Genomic DNA, 23,052 nt, shown 5'->3' on the forward strand with positions numbered 1-23,052 from the left:
TTTTACAATGATGGAACCTTTTTTCTGAAACTCTCTTTATATAGTAAAATTAGACAGTAAGTAAGTACTAGTTTTAAGACAATGTTCAATAGACAGACCATTTGCTCTGCTCCGCGGCGATAGTCCTGGACATTCGGTCCTTGGTCGCCTCGTAGGAGTCGTCGTTGGCTTGCACGCGCATCCTTCGCGGCAGCGGCCCGCACGACTCCAGGCGCCTCGCCCCCCCACCCCTGACGCACTCGAACGAACCCTAAAAAGAAACATTAAATTTCAGTTATTGAATGTCATCAGACAAAGTTCAAGTCATAATTTTGTCTTCTTTTTTAATGCAAGGGTTATAATTTTTTTTATTACACAATTAACTTTATGATATGAGGATGATTTATATTACGTAAATATATCATTACAATTAGGAAAATCCAATTAACACAAAACCAGTAATAATCAAGAACTTAATACACAAAAGTCATTTATAAAGGTTATTTTATATTAATAAATATTCCTACCTAATGACTAATTTAAACGAGACATTTGATATAATTGCTTCCTACGTGCACAATCTCGTTGAAAAAACTTGTTCAAAAAATTATATATTTATTTCTATCACTACGTATAAACAACGCATATTATTATTATTAACCTTGCAGCGATTAATCATTATCGTGAAGACTCAAGTATTTCAACTGTAGCCTTAATTTTAAAGATAATTAATACCTATTTAGAGATGAAATAATTTTGTATTAAAATTGCTTGAGAAAATTGATTGCCTTGACATTTATTATAAGACTAAATGAATCAAAATCATTAATTCTAAATTCGTTTGTAATCAAAATATTCAAGCACACGGTTGTAGTGGCATACAAAGAGTTACTCTATCGAATTTGTCGGTCACAAGTTATGGCAGCGACCGCTCAGCGACCTACAAATAAAAACGAGCACACCTTATCGGTGTTAAGTTCTATGATTTGTTATAATTTGTTGAATATCAGCTGAGTGTTCGATTGCTTCAAACCTCAAGCAGACTGGACTTTGTTACAACGTTATAATGGGATATCAAACGATACCTTGCTTGTTACATCTACTGCTTGAGTGTAAACAATGATATCAAACAAATTGATAATATATATAAAGTCAGCAAGAAATTGACCTTTAGTAGATAGCAATCATATCAGCGACACTTGTACGACACAAACATGACTTACGATTTTATGAAAAGTTACAGTATCCAATAAAATATTTCAAACATTACTGATAATGAATAAATGTTATGATAGCTAATACATTTATCAATTAGCTTTCGGGAATATTTTTTATCATCTATCATATTATTTATATCTATGACTTTCGACGAAAAAAATATAATATTCAACCATGCCTCCTTAAAAAAGTAAGATAAAAGGAATCAATGTTCAACATTGAATGAATAAAGTTTCAATGATATTTCATTAGGCACTATTACTATGATAAATCCAATAGACGTATACAAAGTATATACTTTTGGGCTGTTTAGAGACCGGAAAAGAAACTAAGGCGCGATTAAACTCGATACGACGCACGTTAGAAAGTTGAGAAAAGTTTCATTCAATCTCCATCATACATACAGATTTAAGACAAACGGAATAAACCTTGCACTAATTATTATCAAACGATAAATATAATTAAATATATATAGCTATGACGTTTGTGTCATATCAGATATTATTCTAATTCTTAAAGATTATATATTATTATTATAATGTCACGTATATATATTTTTTATAATAATGGTAGTAAGTATTTTAAATTATTTGTTTTATAAACGTTATATTTTTGCTAGGAGATAAATTGAATTCGCATATCTTTTACCTGTGGACCCTCCATTTCTGCATTGCTATTGATACTGAAGTGAAACGTGGATTCACCCGATGATCCATTACCACTGGATGGAGCCGGAATGGAGATTTTCTGGAAAAAAAGAAATTAAAAACTTCATTTATTTAACTTCGCTGTTGACCGATTCATTCGAAAGCGAAATTGAATCGATATTTATCAACGATTGTATAATATTAAACGATAATTAAAAATAGAAAATTGATTAAATTTGTATGTGATCGATGTCACGGACTCGAGATAATTTTGTACAATTAAACCTTTCGAAACAATTCCGATAAATATTCAAATTTTCATTTGAATTAATCTCATTATATTTGTTATGGACAAGTACGGAAGGAGTGTCAATACCGCATTATTTATCGTTAATTATATTGAATTTCCATTAAGCTACGAAGATAAAAATAAAATGATTACCCACGGCGGAACATTAGTTTAGTGATTTGCGTGTGTTAATCTACTTATCAAATGTATATACACTATCATCACGTGTATGTATAACAGCTATCTCGTAGCCGAGAACTTTATTGTAATGATAAAATATAATGGCGTTGATCATAAATAGTATTTCATAACTAAAAGACTTACTTCTCTTTTAATATATTCCTATATCGCTTTTCTCTACAAAATATTTTAAATTTTAAAATAGAAGGTATCTTTAATAAATTAAAATGTATTAACTAAATGTGCACCCATCTCAAAAATCGAAGCATTACAATTCCTTACATTTATTTTGTAAATTACAATAGTTCGAATACAATTTTTCATTAAGTAAGCTTAAATAATCCACCAACTACAAATAGAAGATGGATTAACGTTGTAGTTGTAACATAATACGCGGTGGGTAAAATTTTGCTATTAGTTTTATTCGTGGAATGTACATGCTTGTCGCGCATCGGCACTTTGGCAGCCGGCTTCTATGAATACAATCTGAATCAGTTAGTTACACGCTGAAATCATGACACGATAGTCAGCGCCGAATAATGTATCTAATGATAGATTTATTTATTTTGAATTCTCGAAGTAACGGAGGATGGTTGTTTAATTGGTATTTATTTAAAAAAAAATATCTATGATTCGGCGTTGAATGTATGTGCGTAATATGGCGCGGGGGCTCGCAATGAGTACCTAACGACTTTCATCGCCTGGAATGGCAACGTCGCGGCTCCGCAAGCATACAAGCAACCACTAAGCGCAACGTACCGTTTCGCCACCAAGTAGACGCTGTACACGCGATATTTTATGAATTTATACGAGAACGTAATGTGCATTTGTAATTCAATCCCACGTATAAGCATTTTGCTCTTGATAGCTAGTTTTAAAAAAAACAGCGAATAGCGCGATGTTACGTTGAATAACATATAATATTATTCTTACATTCGTTGAAAAGAGTAAAGTAAACCAGATTTTTAAAATTAAACTGAACATACATTGGTTTAAATGCAATATTATATTTAACGAAATGTTAATGTTGCTCTTGTTTGTCGTACTTCAGAGTACATAATGACAAGGTAGTGTAGCTCAAAACGTCCGGACAAGGCGCGTCACCTACATCACACACGCGTGGCCCCGAACCGCTTTAAGGTCGCGAATCGCGGCTGACGTCTGCCAACGCCATCATGCCAAGCAATTAGCCCATTAAAAATTGCGTCGTGTGTCGTGATGCAGACACAAATGGAGCAATAACCCGACAAGTCCCACCGCCACTACATTGATTTTTTCTCGGCACACTTTACGGTAAAAATTAGAGTACCAAACTTTAGAATCGGTAGCTCAAATAAGCTTTTGACATGTATTTCTAAAATGTAAATACCTACTTATTGGTAATGGTAATGGTTTAATACAATATGTTGTATCTAATATCATATGAAAATTTATTCAACAAAAAGCTGAATACGGAGCAGTGTCGTTTGTTAGAAGTTCAGAAAGCATGTCGCGACTGATGAACCCAAGGTGAGATATACTGTATACAATTATAGAGCTGATGAGGAAAAAACCCGCTACGGGACGAGTGCGAAGGCAACGCGGGGGAGTGCGGGGCGCGGCTTTCTCTGCGGTAGCGACTTCGGCCGATATAAAGAGCGCGTTGCGATGGAATACTTCGGCATTCGGTGAACAGCCGTCTCGCCCGCTACATTTGTACGTCTCAACAGTTCAGCAATTGTTTAATTGTATTGTTTTTGTAACGAATTTCAAGAAGAGTTCATTAATGTAATAATATGATTAGATATTCATTTGTAGGTAATGAGTGCAATGCATCAGTTGCAGATAGTATCATGTCAAGGTTGTTTAGTTTCATTGTTTGTCTTTTAACGAAGGTCGTTCGAGTCTACGCCTCGGTTCGACCGGAAAACACAAGGAAATTCATCATCCGTTTTTCAAGGCATTACTAGAATGCCGTTTGAACAATTCAATTTTTAAAGTCCTAATCAACCGGACAACGACTGACTGACTACTTTGGTAACATACTGTTACATCACTCTCTACCCGTAGATTGCGACTGATATCGTTAATTAATGTTAAGGATTTCTTTATTGCATTCTGTCCGTCGTGCGCAGCGACCAAGGCTTTTGTTGCTTACCTAATTTCTCAGCAAGCGGTATACGGAGTTGCGAAGTGAGAGGCCGACCGAACCGGTTCGGTTCGCTCGAACAAGAGATATAAGTACAAAATATCTATGCGTTGGCTTGTTTTGCTGCTTCGATGTTGTTTTGTTGACTAGCTATAGGTAGACAAGTACGACTATATAATTTCTGTATCAAAGATTCGAGAGATTTGTTGTTATAGATTCTAGGCGACAAACCCGGACACGAAACAGGCAGCCATACGCCCCAGTCGAGCTAGTTAACGTGTTGTATCTTATTGACGTAACGTTGTGGAGGTGGTACTGGTCGTACGACGGAAATTCGACTTTATGCGCGAAGTAACAGAATATAAAATGATTTATTTTGATAGTGGCGTACGTCAGCACCGAACGATAATAAATAGTTCTCAACACGCATCGTAGCGGGAAATCCACGCAGCTGGGCTGTGATCGGCCCCACGTTAATTGCTTACCGGCTTGTTATTATCTTATTTTCTGTATAGGTACTTATGCTACCAGTTGACAATAAATAATATTATGAAAGTGACGTCGTTTATAGCAAAACAAGTACATAAACTACGTACAATGCGAAAAACAAAGACGCCTTTGATCAATAATTATATTTTGATACTTTTTTAACAATTATTAGATAAATTAGCCCCAGAAATTTATCATTTCGTTATTACTTCCCTATTGCTCTAAAATATCCAGATAGCCTTAACATAGATAGAACTCTTTCGAACTAAGAGAGACAAATAAAATTAGGCTTGAAGTAGTGACTATAAATGTAAAACGACACCACTACATATAATTTAACTCGGCAGTATTACGTCAAAAAATATATTTATAGTAACGCAATATTAATTATAACAATACCTACGTTTATTTGCTTGGTAATTTTCATTGTACTTATAAATATATTGAGTTTAAAATTTTATATCGACCGAGTCAGTAGCTAGCAAGAACAATCGTAAAGGGGCCGTTCTTATAAATAAACAAATGAATGTTAAACGTTAAGTAACTGACGCTTCGATAAACAACACGTTCCGTTTAAACAAGTCATTACGATACAGAAGATAAAAACATATACTGCGAACTTATTAAATTAAAAATATAATTATCCGATATATCGTTCGAAAATTAGCAAATTTAGCAGAGCGTCCGCAAAAGAAATTGTTCTAACAATTACTAACGGTAGTCGTCACTTTCATCGCAGACACATTTAAAGGCAAGTGAGTGGCCAGTTATTCGTGAGGTTTCTACAATACTATTTGCATATTCACCGACTTTCTAATGGACGATGCGGCCGTCTTGTCGCAATCGTTGGCAGTGGTGAGGTAACATCAATTCATTTAATTATATATCCAACATACGTGAAAAAATACAATATTCAAGTCGTGGATAATGCTGTCACTGAACAATCTAACGCCAGTGTTTTTCCTCCAAGGATTTTTGTCTCGTCTTAATGTAAAATTAAGACGAAATATAATAAGTTAACGCGTTTAATGTATACTCGGCTTAACGATATTTAATTCGATTTTAGTTTTAACGGACTGCTAAACAACGGCATGTGCTCACGCTCATCAAACATGTTAATTACTGCTGTTGCATTTTCTGCGTTGGCAAAAATACTGACAATCACTACGTAATGCTTATTGAATGTTTGAAACAATATTTTCAGTAGTATTTTCCACTGCGGTTAATGAACTATGCCCATGTTAATTGTCTTTTATATGTTACTGATTAGATTACTAACGCACGCGCAGTTCACTTGTACGTGTAATGAGTTTTCATACTGACGATAACAACGGATGAAAACGTCAACATATAAGATAATTATTAAATATTCAAACGGCAATATGAAAATTCTGTCATACAAATTAAAGTTTAGACGAATCATTGGTAGTAATTCTTTAAATTATTCGAGGCGGCAACGGGGCGTGTCTCGGTGCTCTTAAGGATTCATTCCAGTGCCGTTCTCCTCGCGATATCTGCTCGCGACCTTCTGATGGCGGAGGGGAGCCTCTCACCGGCGACGTGACTGCAACCACGGCCTTACGACGCGAGGTTGTATCGAAACCTCTACGTAACGAAGCTCTTTCCAACGGTTACCCAATGGCCGATAGAAGTTCCGCCGATACTTTATAATACAGCTATATAGGTACGCTTAAATACCACTAACACTTCACGTGAACGCCTTGCGTAATAAAAATACAAGGTACAAACATATTCTGCTTCTAATTACGAAAAATTAACTATAACACTATTAAATATACATATTATATAAAAAAATAAATTAGCTACTGCTAAATTATAATAAATATTACTCACTTCACTTGTTTCATTATTTTTGTATAATTAGAGATCGTATAACAAAAGGTATAATAATAAGAGGACCAGTTCATGTAATTCAGAACAAGATATATTATAAGCGAGATTTTCAAACAATGGTTTAGTAAAAGGCAAGTGTGTTATTCTCACTAGTCGACCGACATCATTGCGCAGTCATTGAAAGAACTTTTACTTAAATTAAAATCTAACCAACTTTGAACCAACATCATGAGTGATCTTAATAACAAATTATCAACTATATTTAATCATATATATATATATAATAAAATATAATTATCGTTACGTAAACGGTAAACTCGACATGAAACGTTAAACGTTGACACGACTGAAATCATTGATATTATTGTAGTGATTGTAGTGACGGTGAAAGGGACTAGCGAGATTTGTATTACTCATTAAAACATTTAGGCGCTGTTATTACGCAATTTCGTTTCATAAGAATAATATATATATATATATAAAAAAATAAAGAAATATTTTTAGAGATCCGTAAACGTTTCAATGAAATTATTTTATAACACATTCAAAATAGCCTCTACTTAATTTATTGAACAGAGAGATAGACCATGTTGTTTTCTGAAACGATTTGTTCTAATAATAACTTATATATAAATAAGTATGAGTTTATTTCTGATTCCTTAACTAAAAGTATGAACATAAGCTCATAGAAAAAGCCATATAAGTGTTTGCAGAAATAGCTTTGTTTTATGTTAATTTAATAAACACGGAACTCTATCCTTTACGCAGTCTGAGACAAATAAGTTCGAATTATAAAAGTAAATAAATATAACGTATGAATAAAGAACATAGCATATAGTAGTAATACTGCACAAAACGTACTCACTATACGATGTCTACACAATGTCGTAAGTATTTAGATCAAGGTGCAAAACACGCGTTCGAGAGTCGAAATTGGATCCGAGATTTTTTTGTATAAGATTAAAACTATAAAATCATTTATCACATCATTATCAACTATTATTTAAATACGCAATATTTTATATAAAAATATTTATTAAAGTAATTCTAGTCGATTTCTTACAATAAAAGACGTATAAAGTTGATAAGAGTGAGCGAATACTTCGCTACATTATCTATATTTACTTGACGATTATTTCAATGTGCGATAACGATTAGTTCGAATTCATTCTAGAGATGGGTGTGAAATTTGGATCTTGAACAATCCAGTCGGCAGACGCGGCGCCGACGCGGCGTGACGAGGACCACACCCCCACATAGGAAGCTAAATATTCTTCTATGGCTATTTTTATACATGATGCTGATGGTACAAATACTATTTTACTATAACATATTATGTTACACTTTCACGAAATGGTTCGGCATTTCGCAAATATCCAATTACAAATAACGCCTAAATTTTTTCTCAGCCATAGTTTACTGAAATAAATGTTTGCGTTGCCAATTTTCACACCAGAGCGAGCGGATTGTTTCTTGCGATTACATAAGAATATGAAAATAGATATCAAATTGTGCTAATTCTCAGTGGCTTTTAGGTGAAACGAGATTTTATACAAAAATATGTAAAAGTAAAACGAATTATAAAGATATTAAAAACAATATGTAACAAAAGACCAGACTTCATCATAATGATGAGGCAATATTCTGTAGTAGAATGAGGAATAAATCACTCGTATTGTATTCGTGCATGGTAACAATATCAGTCCTACGTGTCGAAGTTGGTAAATAGAACCATATGTCAACGATAGCTGAACGACATTTGACTGGGCGAAGACAAACAACGGCACCGAATACACACAATAAAGCGCACAAATTGACTGCGAAACCGCCGAACGGTTGAGTTCAATACAGCAATGCTAAAATAGGTGCGCCGTATTGTTGATCAAAAGCGGATATCCTCACAAATTGTATCTATACTGACATATAAGTATGAGCCACTTACATACTTATGTCAATGAACAGACGTGATCAAATATTTGTCAAGAATAGCGTACATTTTAAACTACTGTTCTCATTGCAATGATTCGTTTGCTTGAAAAAGACGGCTTCGTGAATATCCTTAAGTAATATCGTATACGAAAATGTGTCATCCTAAATAATCGTCACCGTTCGCTTAGTTATCGTCAGCTTGTAAAAATTTCACTTTCGACAAACATAAAACGCTCGCTTTTAGAAATTTACCATTTGACGCCAGTTATATTAATGGACTACATACATACTAAATATATGACTGAATTTGATAATCTTCATAATATATTTTATCTTAAAAAATATTCTTAGCTAGTAACAGCGGAGAAAATTATCTTGCGTTTTTATCTGGTATGGTCAGTTAGACGAACAAAGAAAAATTATACACAGCAATTAGATATGCGCTATAGGAAATTGACCACGTCGGGTGTGGTATAGGTGCCACGTAACAGTTAGTCTCTAGTTCAGCTAATAAGATTTGTTGTATAACGGGTGTTACGAAGCGGGCGGCAGGCGACCAGCAGGGTGAAAACAATTGTGAACGAGACCGGTTATTTATTCCGTGATACATGCACGAGATTGATCGAAATGTCCTGGAAAATTATGTTGTTTAACTACATCGACATTAACTTTAAAATTTAATACAACAACAAATATCAAGGCCCTAAAAACTGGAATATTTAACATTTTTTTTATCAACTATGACATTTACGTTTTGTGGTTTGTAGTAATAACCTTTAAAATTATGTTCATGGTTAAGATAAATAATAAAGTATAATGATAAATAAGTGTGAATAGTAGCACCAGAATCAAAATTCAAGTGTCTAGCGACGGCGACAGGCCGGCAACAATGACGATTTCGTATGTAATTAGTTTAATAGGTTCTATCATTAATACATTATACATTGAAAGACAATTCAAAATAACTTGGAACTAGTGATCGTGTCAAATGGACCTAATATCGGTTTTGAGGCGAAGGCCATGTTGAATAGGTATTGCGTTTATATCCGATTTATTCATACAAAAAATGAAAGTTGCAAATTTATCAAAGACATGTTATAATTAAAATCGACGTTATAATGTGCGTTCATTATGACGTATTTAAGATGCAATTTAGTTTAGTCGCGGGCGTCTGAAGTTCAGAATAGTTGCGAGCGAGCGGTAACTTTTACCTGAGTTACGTAACTACGCCAGGTGTAATTTATTATCGACTCCATAGCGAGCTTTCGTAATATAACTAAGCTAGCTCTATTAAGGCGCTGCATTTTGTCTATTACTTGCATATTTTTAGATACAAAACTACTACTATGATCAAGTTTATTCAGATTTTTTTTTCGTCGTAATTTAATAGATTCACTAGTAAAACTCAAGTCATACCTACTAAAAAAAGGTAACGGTATCAAAGACGTTACAAAAAAGTTTCATGAATAACGTAATTAATAACGTTATTTTTTAAAGTTAGTAATAGGTACTCGTTATAACAATATTATTAAAGAATGATACTAGACACTAGAATAATATTTAAAAGCAATATTATTAATGTAAAGTTTATACATTTAACTAGGTAGTATGAAACGTTCAATGAGAAATCACGATTGGCAAATTAACATGTCGAATACGAGATAAAACCTGAAAAAAAAAAACATAATTCAAGTGAAAGTTGTGGGCGTGACGAAATCGGTGGAGTATTTTTTGTCTGTAGTCAGTCTTATGGGCACAATGGTATTCTGTGTAGGTATTAGATTGACACCGATTGTTGAGTAATCAAAGTTCAGTTAATTTTTTTATTAGATGTTTTTACTTACTGAGATCAATTCACTTATATAGTATGTACTTAGTTCTTAAAATAAATTTAAAAACATATTAAGATGTATTGTTTGCCCATCAATAAGATTAGATTTTTTAAAGAAATAACATGTAACTCAGTAATTAAAAATAAATTAACTCAATAATAATTCAAATGTGTTTGAACAAAATAGAATTTTATCGCTAAAAATTAATTTCCAGACGTAATAAATGTAATTTTCACGCCTTTACTAGAAAACCATATCGTATTCCCTGTAGACTCAAGCTATTAATTACGAATACGCACAATATACGTATTTCTCGATAGTGTAACTAAACAATAAAAATATCAAAGTATAATATTTTCATAACCTTTATTCCGTACATGATTAGGTTTAATATTGTTTGCGAAATTTTAATTGTGGTATTAATCAGGTATCTTAAGTGAACAACAAAGTTGTGTCGTAAACAATTTACCAATGTCACATTGCACATCTGATTCTATATAGAAACGTTATTGTATTCTCAATTGATAATAAATACAATACAACGTTATCTGTTCATTTCATTTCATTGCAGTGTCAAGTGGGTTGCTATGCACTGTTGATATTGTCATTGACTTAAGTCTTTAGTGCGTGCTATAAACGCTATCATTTGTTTAAAAAAAAAATTAAGAAGTTGTCATTAGGCAAACGCCCAACTCGATAGAGCCTATTGCTTATATAATGTCAATTAAAGTGGCCACACAAAATATTCAACTGACATTCTGTACAACTAAATTTTGAATAAAACATTTAAACTTAAACTATAATTATCGAAGTAATTAAAATCAACACACGTAAGAACGATTGATCTCGAACGTTGTTTAACAAAAACGATCTGTAAATAAAGATAATCGCACTTCCTACTTAGGCATTGAAAGCGGTATTAGCAAAGTATGATGAACACGCATTCTACAAACTTTCCCTTCTATAATGGAAAAACAACATTATGTCAACCGACTTTCGGTACATCTTATATTGCACTTGCTTTTCGCAATCATTTATTTTAAAACTCACTAAACTTCTAGAATGAAACAGAGCGTGTATTAAAATATCGTTTTAATATTGACAAACTAGCGCGCGAAAAATCGAAACAATTCTTTTTAAAATAATTGATTATATTATTCGAAGATATGAAATACATTCATACAATTTACATTTCACTTTATTTTATTTTTCGGTTAAACAAAAGGTCAATGTAATTCTTTTGAGTGTATATTGTACCATATAACGAGCTACTAAAATTCCTACCATAAAAAAATGATCAAATTACTTAAATTGATCAAAAATTTGCAATGGATCAAAAATAAACGATATATTTTTATATAGGTAAAATAAAGTATAACAAAATACGGTAACAAAGCTTAAGGTTCCAAAGCATCAATTTAGGTAATGACTTTATTCTCCGCACACGTTTTCAAGATCAGCTCTGACGATCTTAAATAAAAGGACGTGCTCGGGGAAATCCGGACTAAAAGCGATCTTTTTGTATTATGTAATGGCTGTTCGAGGTATAACTTTTTAGTTATGAGTAAATTTACAATGAATTAGTCCATTACTTATAGCGTATTATTTTATATCAACTTTACCTATTTAGACTAAATCTACACCATTTTATTTTTATATAAGTTTTTATAAAACCTAATTAAATCTTTTCGTTTTAAGATTTCGCGACATGACGTCACTGTATTACATTACAAAACATAGCTTCTCGCAAATATTCTTATTAAAACCAGGTCAACTTATGTTTCCAATCATTATTTGCTAGTTTTTATTTACTGTTAGGCCAATTGAATTTAAATCGATACAAATCATGATATGCCATGTTAATTACGTTTGTCGGAACATTTATAAGACAGACCTTTAGTAGTCAGTAACGATTAAAGAACTACCTCGTGACCATCGCTTGTGTCCTCAAAGGTCGAACGGTATTCGCATTAAGGCCGTATTGTAAAGTGTCTATTAATTTTTGATCTCACTAAATTACATATATTTAAGGTCATCATAGAATGCCAACTAAATAGAATTAAAAGTGAAAGTTATGTAGGCTACCAGTTGCTTGTTTTATTTTTTTAAACATTCAATAACGTTGTACGTTTATGTTTATGATTATATTTAAAATATATGTCGAGCTATTGCAAACAATGAGAATATTTGAGATAACGTCGAGAGACCTTTGCTTAATGCTACTGCGTGATATGGCTGAGTCTAATCTATCGTCCAGTCGTATCCAATAGCAAAGTGCGCTACTGTGCGCGGTGCAAAGTGAAAGTGAACAGCGCGCACGTACTGCTGTAGTCCCAATAAGACGACACCACCGTCCGCATACCGCTGCAATTACCACTAGGAAATCAGAACGGCTCTGCCGCTCCCTGCACCCTCAGAATTCACGATTCGTATCTAATGACTAGATCATATTGCGATTCAGTCGATAAAACAGAAATTTAAGATGAACGTGAACTAAATCACTATTATTTATTATTCCGTATTGTTGATGTTTTTTTTTCTCAATAATAAATAGCGATATATAAATAAATTACGAATAAAATAATCTGTATCGCATATATTTTAATAATGATAAGGTCTACAAAATTTATCGTATGCCACCATAGTATTAATACGTTTCCAAATGATTTAAGAAACGTTCAATAATGCAAGTATCTTATTTCGACCCCCCATTAAAATTTATATAAATGCAATTCCCCCGTCTGACGTATTATAGATATTTGATGATAAATATTTTACGTCATATTCAAGTAAATCATAAACGCTATTACGTTCTACCTGCGTAAATTGTATAGAAATGACGGGGAAATGATTGCAATAATACTAGTTTTAGCATTAATAATAATCGAACTGTAAGATATCAATCTAAGTAAGTATGTATACATATGGGGTTGAGTTGAGTGGAATTGTTTTAAATGCAAATTGATGTATCTTATCGGTTATCATTATTGGCAAAGGCAAATGATAAAAATCTAAAGCAAGAAACATGGTACGTTTCATACATTTGTACAACAACAAATTAATTTACAAAGAATGCGTAATATAAAAAAAAATACTTATTTTTTTCTATTGGGCTATATAATTAACTTTTTTACTTCCTCATTAAGTTTTCGTAGCTCACCAAATATATCTTGACACGTAGAACCAGAACAAATCACGAAGAATCGAGATCTTTATATAATGAACATCACTATGTATCGTCCTTGTGACGTTTGCAAACACTATTGTTTGATCACGTGGATGTTGCCATTATAATCTGATAAAAGCGTTTTCAGCTAAACAGTAAACCTTTGTTTGTCCCCACACTTAAGAATATATGAATAATCTGTGACATTAGCTGAAGACTTTTTTGTAACGTACATAATAAGTAATAACCAAGTTGAAAGTTTATTTAAATGACAATTCGTCGTAGATGTCCGATAAATAATAACTATACGACGAGGGTTATATTAAAATTTAAAGCTTGTTTTTCGCATATTCCATTTTGTAAAGAGAAAAATAAAAACCAGCGGTAATTCTATCGCTGTTGTGATTGTAAATGAAAACATGGTCGATTCTCGCACTGTGGTCGGTTATCAAAGAGGTAAATATTTACCATGAAATACTATACCTACTATATTGTCATTTACTTTAAGTCTATTTGATTTAGCGTTACATATTTAACACTTTATATACTATAAATAATGTTCCGTCAAGAATGTGTCTATTCATATTCTACTCATTCATATCTATAGAGTTTAAAACTGTTTAATAAATTTAATTCCCGATCAACGGTTTACATACGGACTATGCTAGACATATATAGAATTTTAAACGATATCATTAGACGAGCTAGTCGTTATATAAAAAAATAGTCCTAATGTGCATAATAACGGACCCGCAAAGCGATGGTGTAAATAAGCGGCTCGGGAGGACGACGACCCTGTTGATCAAATCGTATTGAACTTACATCAATAAAACATATACAATTTTACATGAATACACGAGTTCATTGTACATAGATTACCGGGTGATTCATTAGATGACATAGATAACATTCGATATTGCTGTCATATGATACTAACGGAAATCTGGCGTTGTAGTTTAAATCGAATCAATATTATCTACAAAAAAAAACGTAATGTAAACAACTACATGTACATTTAATATATTTTGTGTTAATATCGAAATTGAACATAATTGTGAAATATTTCGAAATTTCACTTATTGACGTCATTTTTTTTAAAGGAATAAGCTTTTTGATGATGTACAATGATGCAATAGAGGATATATTTGATAAAAAAAATAATTTTTAAATAAATTTTTTGCTCAAATAATATACAAAAGGTAAAGAGAAAACCAAATAATAATGTATACTTTTTTAAGTATATTGCTGAGGAGTTTAAAATTTAGCATAGATAAAAGGTTATTTATACAAAATATGTGTTACAAATGTAAATGCATACAAAATTAAACAAAACACATACTCATTCGTCCACCGCGGCTTACCTTTATCTTTCGGTCGAATTTAAAAAATGGGTCTTAGTATCTTTATTCATAATTTTACAGGCCTATTTTTTATTTATGTTTAAAAAAATAACAACAGTTAATTGGAACTTTTGTAACTAACAAATTAATTACTCAAGTTTTTTGTAGAAATTTCAATTGAAAAATATATAAATAAACATAATAAAATGACTCAAACAGTTTTTCTTTACTAAAAGAACAATTATACGTATTATTACAAATTATTTTTATGTTTCGATAAGTGGGACAAAAGGTATTATGTACGTGTATGATTGAAAAAAGTACCGCAGGAGTCATGAGTAATATGGGGACAACGGCCGTCGCACCTGGGAGGTGCAATCGCAAACTCGCTTGCGACTGGAACCGTTTCTATTTTTATACTCTCCACTCTATCTTATTTACTATTCTGGTCCGCCACTCATTGAATTGTGGTTATTATGTGCAAGTTGGATATGTGCCAGCTCCTCGGACCTAACACACCGATAGCAAGATATTCGAAGAATTATACTATGACGGTAAAGTAGTTCGCTAAAAAAGTCATAACTGTTACAGTTCGGCAAGGGACATAAAGATACATATCGACGAAACGTTAGAATAAATTGTATGCAATGATTTGACGATTATCGGCGTCAGTATTTTTTGTTATTGAGGACAATCGGGGTCGTTTACATACGTTATGGACAAGTGAGAAAGAGCAACAAGAGAAGATATCACGTCAAACCGGCGAGCGAGCGACGGTGGCTAACAAAACCGGTCGACGGCGCCGGCCGTCGGGCGCAGGATCGTCCGAGGATTATCACCTTGTAAACAGTATTGCATTAGTTACGTTTTTTGTAACAAGTAAATTAATATGACTTACAGCATTAATCGATGAAGCGATTTACAGAGGCGTACTTAATCTGATATAGCGGGAAGGACAGGTTTCTTGCAATAAATAGCCGAGTAATTTCATGATCGAAAAAATCTTTATGTATCACGAAGGCGTTATTATTTGTAATTGTATACGAGATAAATAATTTACAAAAATAAAACAAACATAAAAAATACGAACGAAACGACATCTGAATGACAACTCTGTTTCGACTATTAACCAATGAAGCGCGTCTAATTCACTTTTCGAAATAATTTTAGGGTAAAAAGTTTTATAGACCGACCGCAACGACAAGCAGCAAAACGAAATCGGTAAAGTGGGTCATCATATAATTTCGCAAGCGTATCGAGGTGCCGCAAGCGTTAACTGGTACGCCCGAGTCGAGTCAAGGCCCAAGCCGTCGACGTCTACGGCTCCTGCTTGCCTGAATGTGCTTCTTCTAAGTACATTATAATAACAGCTAGTAAATAATAAATGTTCTCGTTAAATGATTACCAAACGTCATTAGGCTTTATAGTCAATAATTGCAATATCTCGCTCCGTGCTCGACCTATTTAACGTTATTAAAATATAAACGATTTACTCAGCACACGTAAAGTGACAAATATCAGAATGGACTAAATGTCTGTCACGACTTGGATCAAATCAGCGACCTGTGGCGCAATGGAGAACGACAAGGGACCACTGCGAAAAATGGTCTTTTGTATAAAGTTTCATTTTAATTCTCACGATTCATTACATTTAAGGATTTTTATGACACAGCATCTTAATAGCAAGTTATATTTAAAATAAAATAGGTATTTATTTAATTTTGAAAGCGTACCATAAATGTATTTCGGTATTATTATATAAAAAATGTTTTAGCGAGCTACGATAACTGTATTAACATTTATTAATACATGAATAATTAATAGGTTGAATATTCGACGAAAGAAAAAATAATTTAATATGACAAAAGAACCCATTAACTAAGAGTTGGCTGAGGACAGGATAATAAAAGTTAATAACGGATCTTTTAACGATCTTTTTGGGCAACGACCACAAAATAAGGTTATAGAATGCCATTTTTAATTCGATGTTTAAATTTTAATCTGCATGAAATTATGTAATAGAACATGCGTAACAAACATTAGTTCCATGTTAAAATGTCAACTGAGGACGTAAGATTCACGAACATGAAAATTTAACGTAGTTTTATGTAGGTGACTGTACCATTACTAAACAATTATTATACTATAGGAAAGTTAAGTTACGTAAAATTATTTTTGATTTTGAATGTAACTTAATAAATCATTTAATTTGAATGATACATTATTTTTATATACATATATATATATATATATAAATCGTCTCTGTGTGTTTATGTTCGCAATACTTTTATTCGAAACGTCTTGCTCAATTTATGATATATTTATTTTGTACTTGCCATCTGGATGGTTGCTGATGCTATTTATTTTGTGGACCCGGAAGTGCTTTTACTGACATCTAGACATTTCTTTTTTAATTTCATTTCATTCGAATTCCAATTACATTTCACTTTATATGGATTATTTACAAAAACCCAGTAATGTCCTCTTAATTTATTTTTTTATTGATGTAACATATTAATCTCTTATTGTATAAAAATATCTCTGGATTCAATCTTTACATCGCCGATCCAAAGTTGAGACGAGCAACTTTATAAAATTCGCAAACAGATGAAAGTAAAATGTCAACGGATAAATCGTAAGGCCGTTGTTGATAGTTTTTTTGAAACGTTCCGTCAAACGTGGCTTTCAACGTTTTCAAGCATTTCATCATATCGTATTTCCTAATACACTATTGATAAGGTCAAAATATTATGTAAAATATATGGATAAGTACGTGTTATTATTATATCATCAATCATATAATTATCAATAGCAGAATAAAGATCTTGTATTTAAACTTTATGAGAGTTTTTAATTATTTCATGATTTAAGAACCCTGATTGAAGAATATTAATAAATTGTTATAGTACAATGTTAATATTGTAAACTGTTTATAATATGTAATAGCGTAATGTTAATTAATTAAAATACGTAAATTGTGAACTTGTTTCAACTTACCCCTTCATTTCCGGGTAGGAACTGTATTTTAGGTTTTGCCAATTTGTCCTGAAAACAAAAAAGAAAAAACTATTAACTTTTTATAATTAATGATTTAACAGAAAAAACAATCGAGTCAGTTTCAAAGATAAAATGTAATTTAATCATTACAAAATATCTTTATTAAAACGTACTAATAATGAGTTATTCATAAGATCAACATTTTATTAAATAATTGAAAATGATATTCAGGATTTTATTAATTCGTGAATATGAGTTGTATTTTCCGTTAATGCATTTAAATCAAAATGGCTATAATATTATCAGATCAACTACGAACCTATATGTGTTTATACTACAGATATTATGTAAATTTATTACAATGAACAGTTTGGACAGAGGTATTGTGGAAAATACGAAATGACGCAATAAATCAATAATATGCGGTACGTTCTTTAAGGCAACATTTACTGATAGTGTTCTGTAGTTTCTGTAGAGTCATATTACAATGCTAAATTATCATACTCAAATACGGCGAACTATGAATCATCGAATAAACTACATTCGTTCCTTCGACGGAATGAAAAAGGATTGCCAATTATTTTCATATAAACAGTTTGAAAAACTGTTCGCTGTAACTTACTCAACTCTCGATGTTGCAAAACAATTTAAATTGATAACAATTACTATTTATTACATCCACAATAAGGAAAACGATTGAACCAAGCTGCGGTCCGATCTTAGCTAGTGCAGAAGCGGAAAAGTATTGAGGGTGTCGTTTCCAGGTAATTACCGAGCATAACCTAATAAAACATTATAATTAGATGACAAAAAGTCAAACTAGTTGGGCAACTAGTCGAGGTGGCCACAATAAGTAAGTGTCGGCAAGTTGTGCGGTTGCACAACCGGCGATGGTCGAACGCGAGAAACATAACTAGGCTGGGCGGCAGCGTCGATGATGTAAACTTAAAAATTGCTTTAGTTACTTACTTAACAACCAAGCTCGATGTGAAATTGAAAGAGTTGCATCGCTGTATAGCCTAGTGGGGATGACCCGGAACTAAATAAAGAGACCCTGACAACGAAATAAATTCTGCCAAATTCTTAAAGTATGAATCCTGTTCTGATATTGTAACTTTTTAAATTATAAATATAAACACTTGATTTTGCACACTTAAAAATGTAAGAATTATAACTTGTTGCGAGTGCCAAACCAGTTTTAACTGGCAAGGTCGGAGTAAATAATTTAATTCCAATTGTAAGATTTTATTTATATCAATGTTAAACACGGCCTAAGATAAAATATCAAGGAATCAAATGAATAAAATATTAAAAAAGGAATTCATATTGAGTTTACTATAATAAGTAACATGTATTTGTGTATTGACAAAAAAATTTTAGGCGGCCGTATTCCTACCTTCCTGGCACAATTATTTTTTCGAATCAAAATTTCTTAATTTGTACTGACCAATGGTGTAATTACAATCAAAGAACAAAATTTGGAAAAAAATAATCAATTGCGTTTCGTGAAATAAAACAACTAAATTAAAAGCCCTATTGCACAAATATATTAAATAAAGTACATAAACCACAAATGTTCTTTTCTGCCTTCCTTATCATTGCAAGGAAACGCATTTAATATTCAATAGAGCCTAAACCGAGAATTACCTACGATATGCAACTAAACAAGAAACTCAACAGGTACGTTTATCAGTAAAAACTTATACAATTTATAAATTCCTGCATGGAAAAGTTGTTAACAAATAGTTCGATAAAAGTAGAGTAGGGTCATTTGGAAGACTTTTCAGGGTAAATTGACCGCCCGTGACAAATTATTATTATGAATATGGAATAAGCCGTGTATCTAATGGAATATGCCATCGGAAGCCACCCCTAATTGTATTAAGTTTTAAAATTGTTTGGTGGTCGTAACGCAGGTGGCGTTACCCATAGACCAGTATCCATATTTATTCCAAAAACTTACGACACTACCATGCTAACGAATTGTCGAAAACGCTTTTTCAACAGTTATATGATAAGAATAAATAGATGCACTAACAACGATTTCAGTAATTCTCATGTCAAAAATGTCTAACATTCATCTTCAATCACTCCAATTATTTATTTATTCTTTATTTATTTGTTTAATGTCAATTAATTGTTTTCCAAAAACTGAAGAAGAAGCTGCCAAAAATGTCTTTTTGTCATAAAATAAAAGCCTAAATAAAGTATTGTTTAATTCCTAGGCCACATAAATCATCGACATTTCGGTATCCAAACTTTACTTAACTAATTTAACCTTAGGTAAATTAAAAAAAGAGCTTTACAGCATTGTCTTTAACTCTTGTATTTCTAACATCAGATACGACTAATTACCACACAAACATGAATATTATATTTTCCTTATAATTAAAAGTTTTGACCTACGTGCTATAAAGGCATTTTTTTAAGTTTTGATCCTGTAAGTCAATTTGAAAACGTACTTAAAGTCTGCATACATGATCATTTGACATTCAAAATTTGCCTCGAATTCGAAATTTGCAATTTAAAAATCGAAATTAAATTTAGTTGATAATAATTAATCGAACCATGTTTTAGATATCACAGCTATATCCTGTACCCTTGCTTCAAAATGTATTTTATTATGTTATTAAATCAGAAAAGTATTTAGAAAAACAAATATACTTGTTATTGCATGTTAATTGTTATTGATACTACGATTTAAGAAACGCTTGTACTGACGTACAAAAACTGACGGACGAAATATCTGTATAGCGTATACCAACCACGAGAGGACAAAAGCCAAATAAACAACAATTGATATCAAATTGACGAGATATCATGCGTCGAGAGCTTGAATAATCTATGATATTCATTATAGGATTGCAAAAAAAATACTGTAGAACTGTTATCGGAATTTTGGAAGTAACATTGAATATAAGTAAACTGTGTATACAAATGAATAGTTTTGTATTATAAATAAGTATATACTAATCAAGAACTTTTAGTAGTGTGCAATAAAACGGACCTCTTATCAAATTGCATGGAATATGTCTAATAAATGATGGAATAAATCTAAGACTTGCTTATTTTTTTATTTTTTCTCTGATTGAAATGGACAATAGTTTTGAAATGGCGTGAGGGAGAATTAAACTTTTAAGTAATTACAATCATATATGTATTATTATGAAGTATGTATTTACTACGTATAAAGAACAATTAACCCAACTCAATCAAATACTGAAGATTTTAACAATTCAAATATAAAAATAATGTACATCGAAAGCAAATCGAATCAACACAGCGTTCAGCACTAATTTTGTAACTCTACTTAGCGAATAGTAATCGTCATATAACAATAAATTTGTTCATGTGTGAGTGCTTATTATTATTTCTCATTTTATCAATAAAAAAATACAAAAGTAATTCCGACCTTGTGTTGAATTGCTGCTGTACAGTGAGGCAATAAATACGCGTACAAAGTGACCTTCGCGGAATATGCCGGTGACCTTTAACTATAGCAGAAAGAAGCTTTTACAAGCCTAGATAGGACGCATAGTCATAATATAGATTTGATTAATATTATAATCGAGATATAAATTATAATACATCGAAATCTACAAACATGTACCTATTTACAACAAGGTACTTAGTAACTTTAAATTGAATATGATTTTGTATAAAAAAGATTCAAAAGTGTTGGATAAACTACTACAACTACTGCGTACCTACTTGAATAAAGTACATTTTGAAATGTTTAATGTAAGGTTTTATAGAATATTAACCTTTGTTGTTTATTGTCCAACTGTTTTGACAGTATTTTGTTTATTTAAAATTTTATTCCATACCAAAGGTTTGTTTTAGGTTCTTGTGTTCATAACAAAAGCATTTATCAATGTTATATAGTTATAATATTAAATAATTACGGATATTATGTAAAAATTAATCATGTACTGACATAAATATTGTTTTATGTTAATTATTTTTTTCTCTTTTTTAGTATTAATTTAATTATAATATTGTTTGACAAAAACGATTAAAAGTATACGGCGAACTGAACATAACCTCTGGAATTCCAGAGACACAGTGAGCAATAAAATTGAGATTCAACAGTTGTTCGGAGGTCAGCTTTAGGTACGACAGAATTAAAGATAAGAAAGTGTAAAATCGCAAGGCGGGGCCCAGCGCCGTTGCACGAATCTTAGTTCGACCAAGTAGGCCTGGCGACATACATTCTTTGAAAACAACGCTACTTCCGACCAAAACCTGTACATTTTATTTTTACCCAACTGTGAAAGTAGAGAATAAATCATAATATAAATTGCGTTACGCCAATGGAATTTAAAGGAAATATTGCGCTTTCAAAATATGTATATTACAATATCGTATTTGCAACGTCTTTAAATAAATTTAAAACGATCTTACTGTTTAGGGTTAAAGAAAGTAAGCTCAAAGCAATTCATAAATACAGTTCATACAGTACAGCGACTAAATTTTTATTAATATTTATTACTAGCAAACATAAAACGGTCGGTACGTTACAAGGCAACAAGTATATAAAAGAAATAAACCCTGCAATAAATAATTTTCATCAGAAAAAAATATCCGAAACTGTCACCGTCTACCTGCGGCGTATTATAGATCTGAAAGCCGTTGTCCTCGTCGCTTGCTTTATATTTAATACAAAATATTGGTTTAATAAAATTACTTCATTCTCGTATATATAGAAAATAACTGTTCTATTAAAATAATATCTTTAGAAGAGTTTTGGTCTCAAATACTTTCTAATATTGTTACATTTTCAACAGAGATACCTCACACTATCTAGATAAATAAGGTACGCGCTACTTAAAAAATATTTTTAAATATTTGCTTCCTTCGTCTATATTTTTTCGAGAAGATTATTAATAGTTTTAGTATGAACTATTTTGTTTAGTTGTTTTAGTAAATTGTATAAATTCCCTTTTATATCCACATTACGTAAAGCGGCGCAAGCGCAGTAGGACCTGTACGAGTTGTCTGGCA

The 23,052-nt window shown here is 31.9% G+C and overlaps 1 protein-coding gene across 1 annotated transcript in view; it reads right to left on the reverse strand.

The window, feature by feature from the left end:
• LOC124534738 (RNA polymerase II elongation factor Ell) overlaps positions 1-23,052 on the reverse strand; it is a 46,959-nt gene that overhangs the window by 15,243 nt on the left and 8,664 nt on the right. The window contains exons 2-4 of the mRNA XM_047110734.1: positions 18,049-18,096; positions 1,846-1,944; positions 99-250 (exon numbers count right to left, since the gene is read on the reverse strand). Of these exons, the coding sequence (XP_046966690.1) occupies positions 99-250; positions 1,846-1,944; positions 18,049-18,096 (299 nt within the window). The remainder of the gene's footprint in view (positions 1-98; positions 251-1,845; positions 1,945-18,048; positions 18,097-23,052) is intronic.

The sequence above is a fragment of the Vanessa cardui genome, chromosome 13 (genome assembly GCF_905220365.1).
Source record: "Vanessa cardui chromosome 13, ilVanCard2.1, whole genome shotgun sequence".
NCBI classification, from domain to species: Eukaryota; Metazoa; Arthropoda; class Insecta; order Lepidoptera; family Nymphalidae; genus Vanessa; species Vanessa cardui.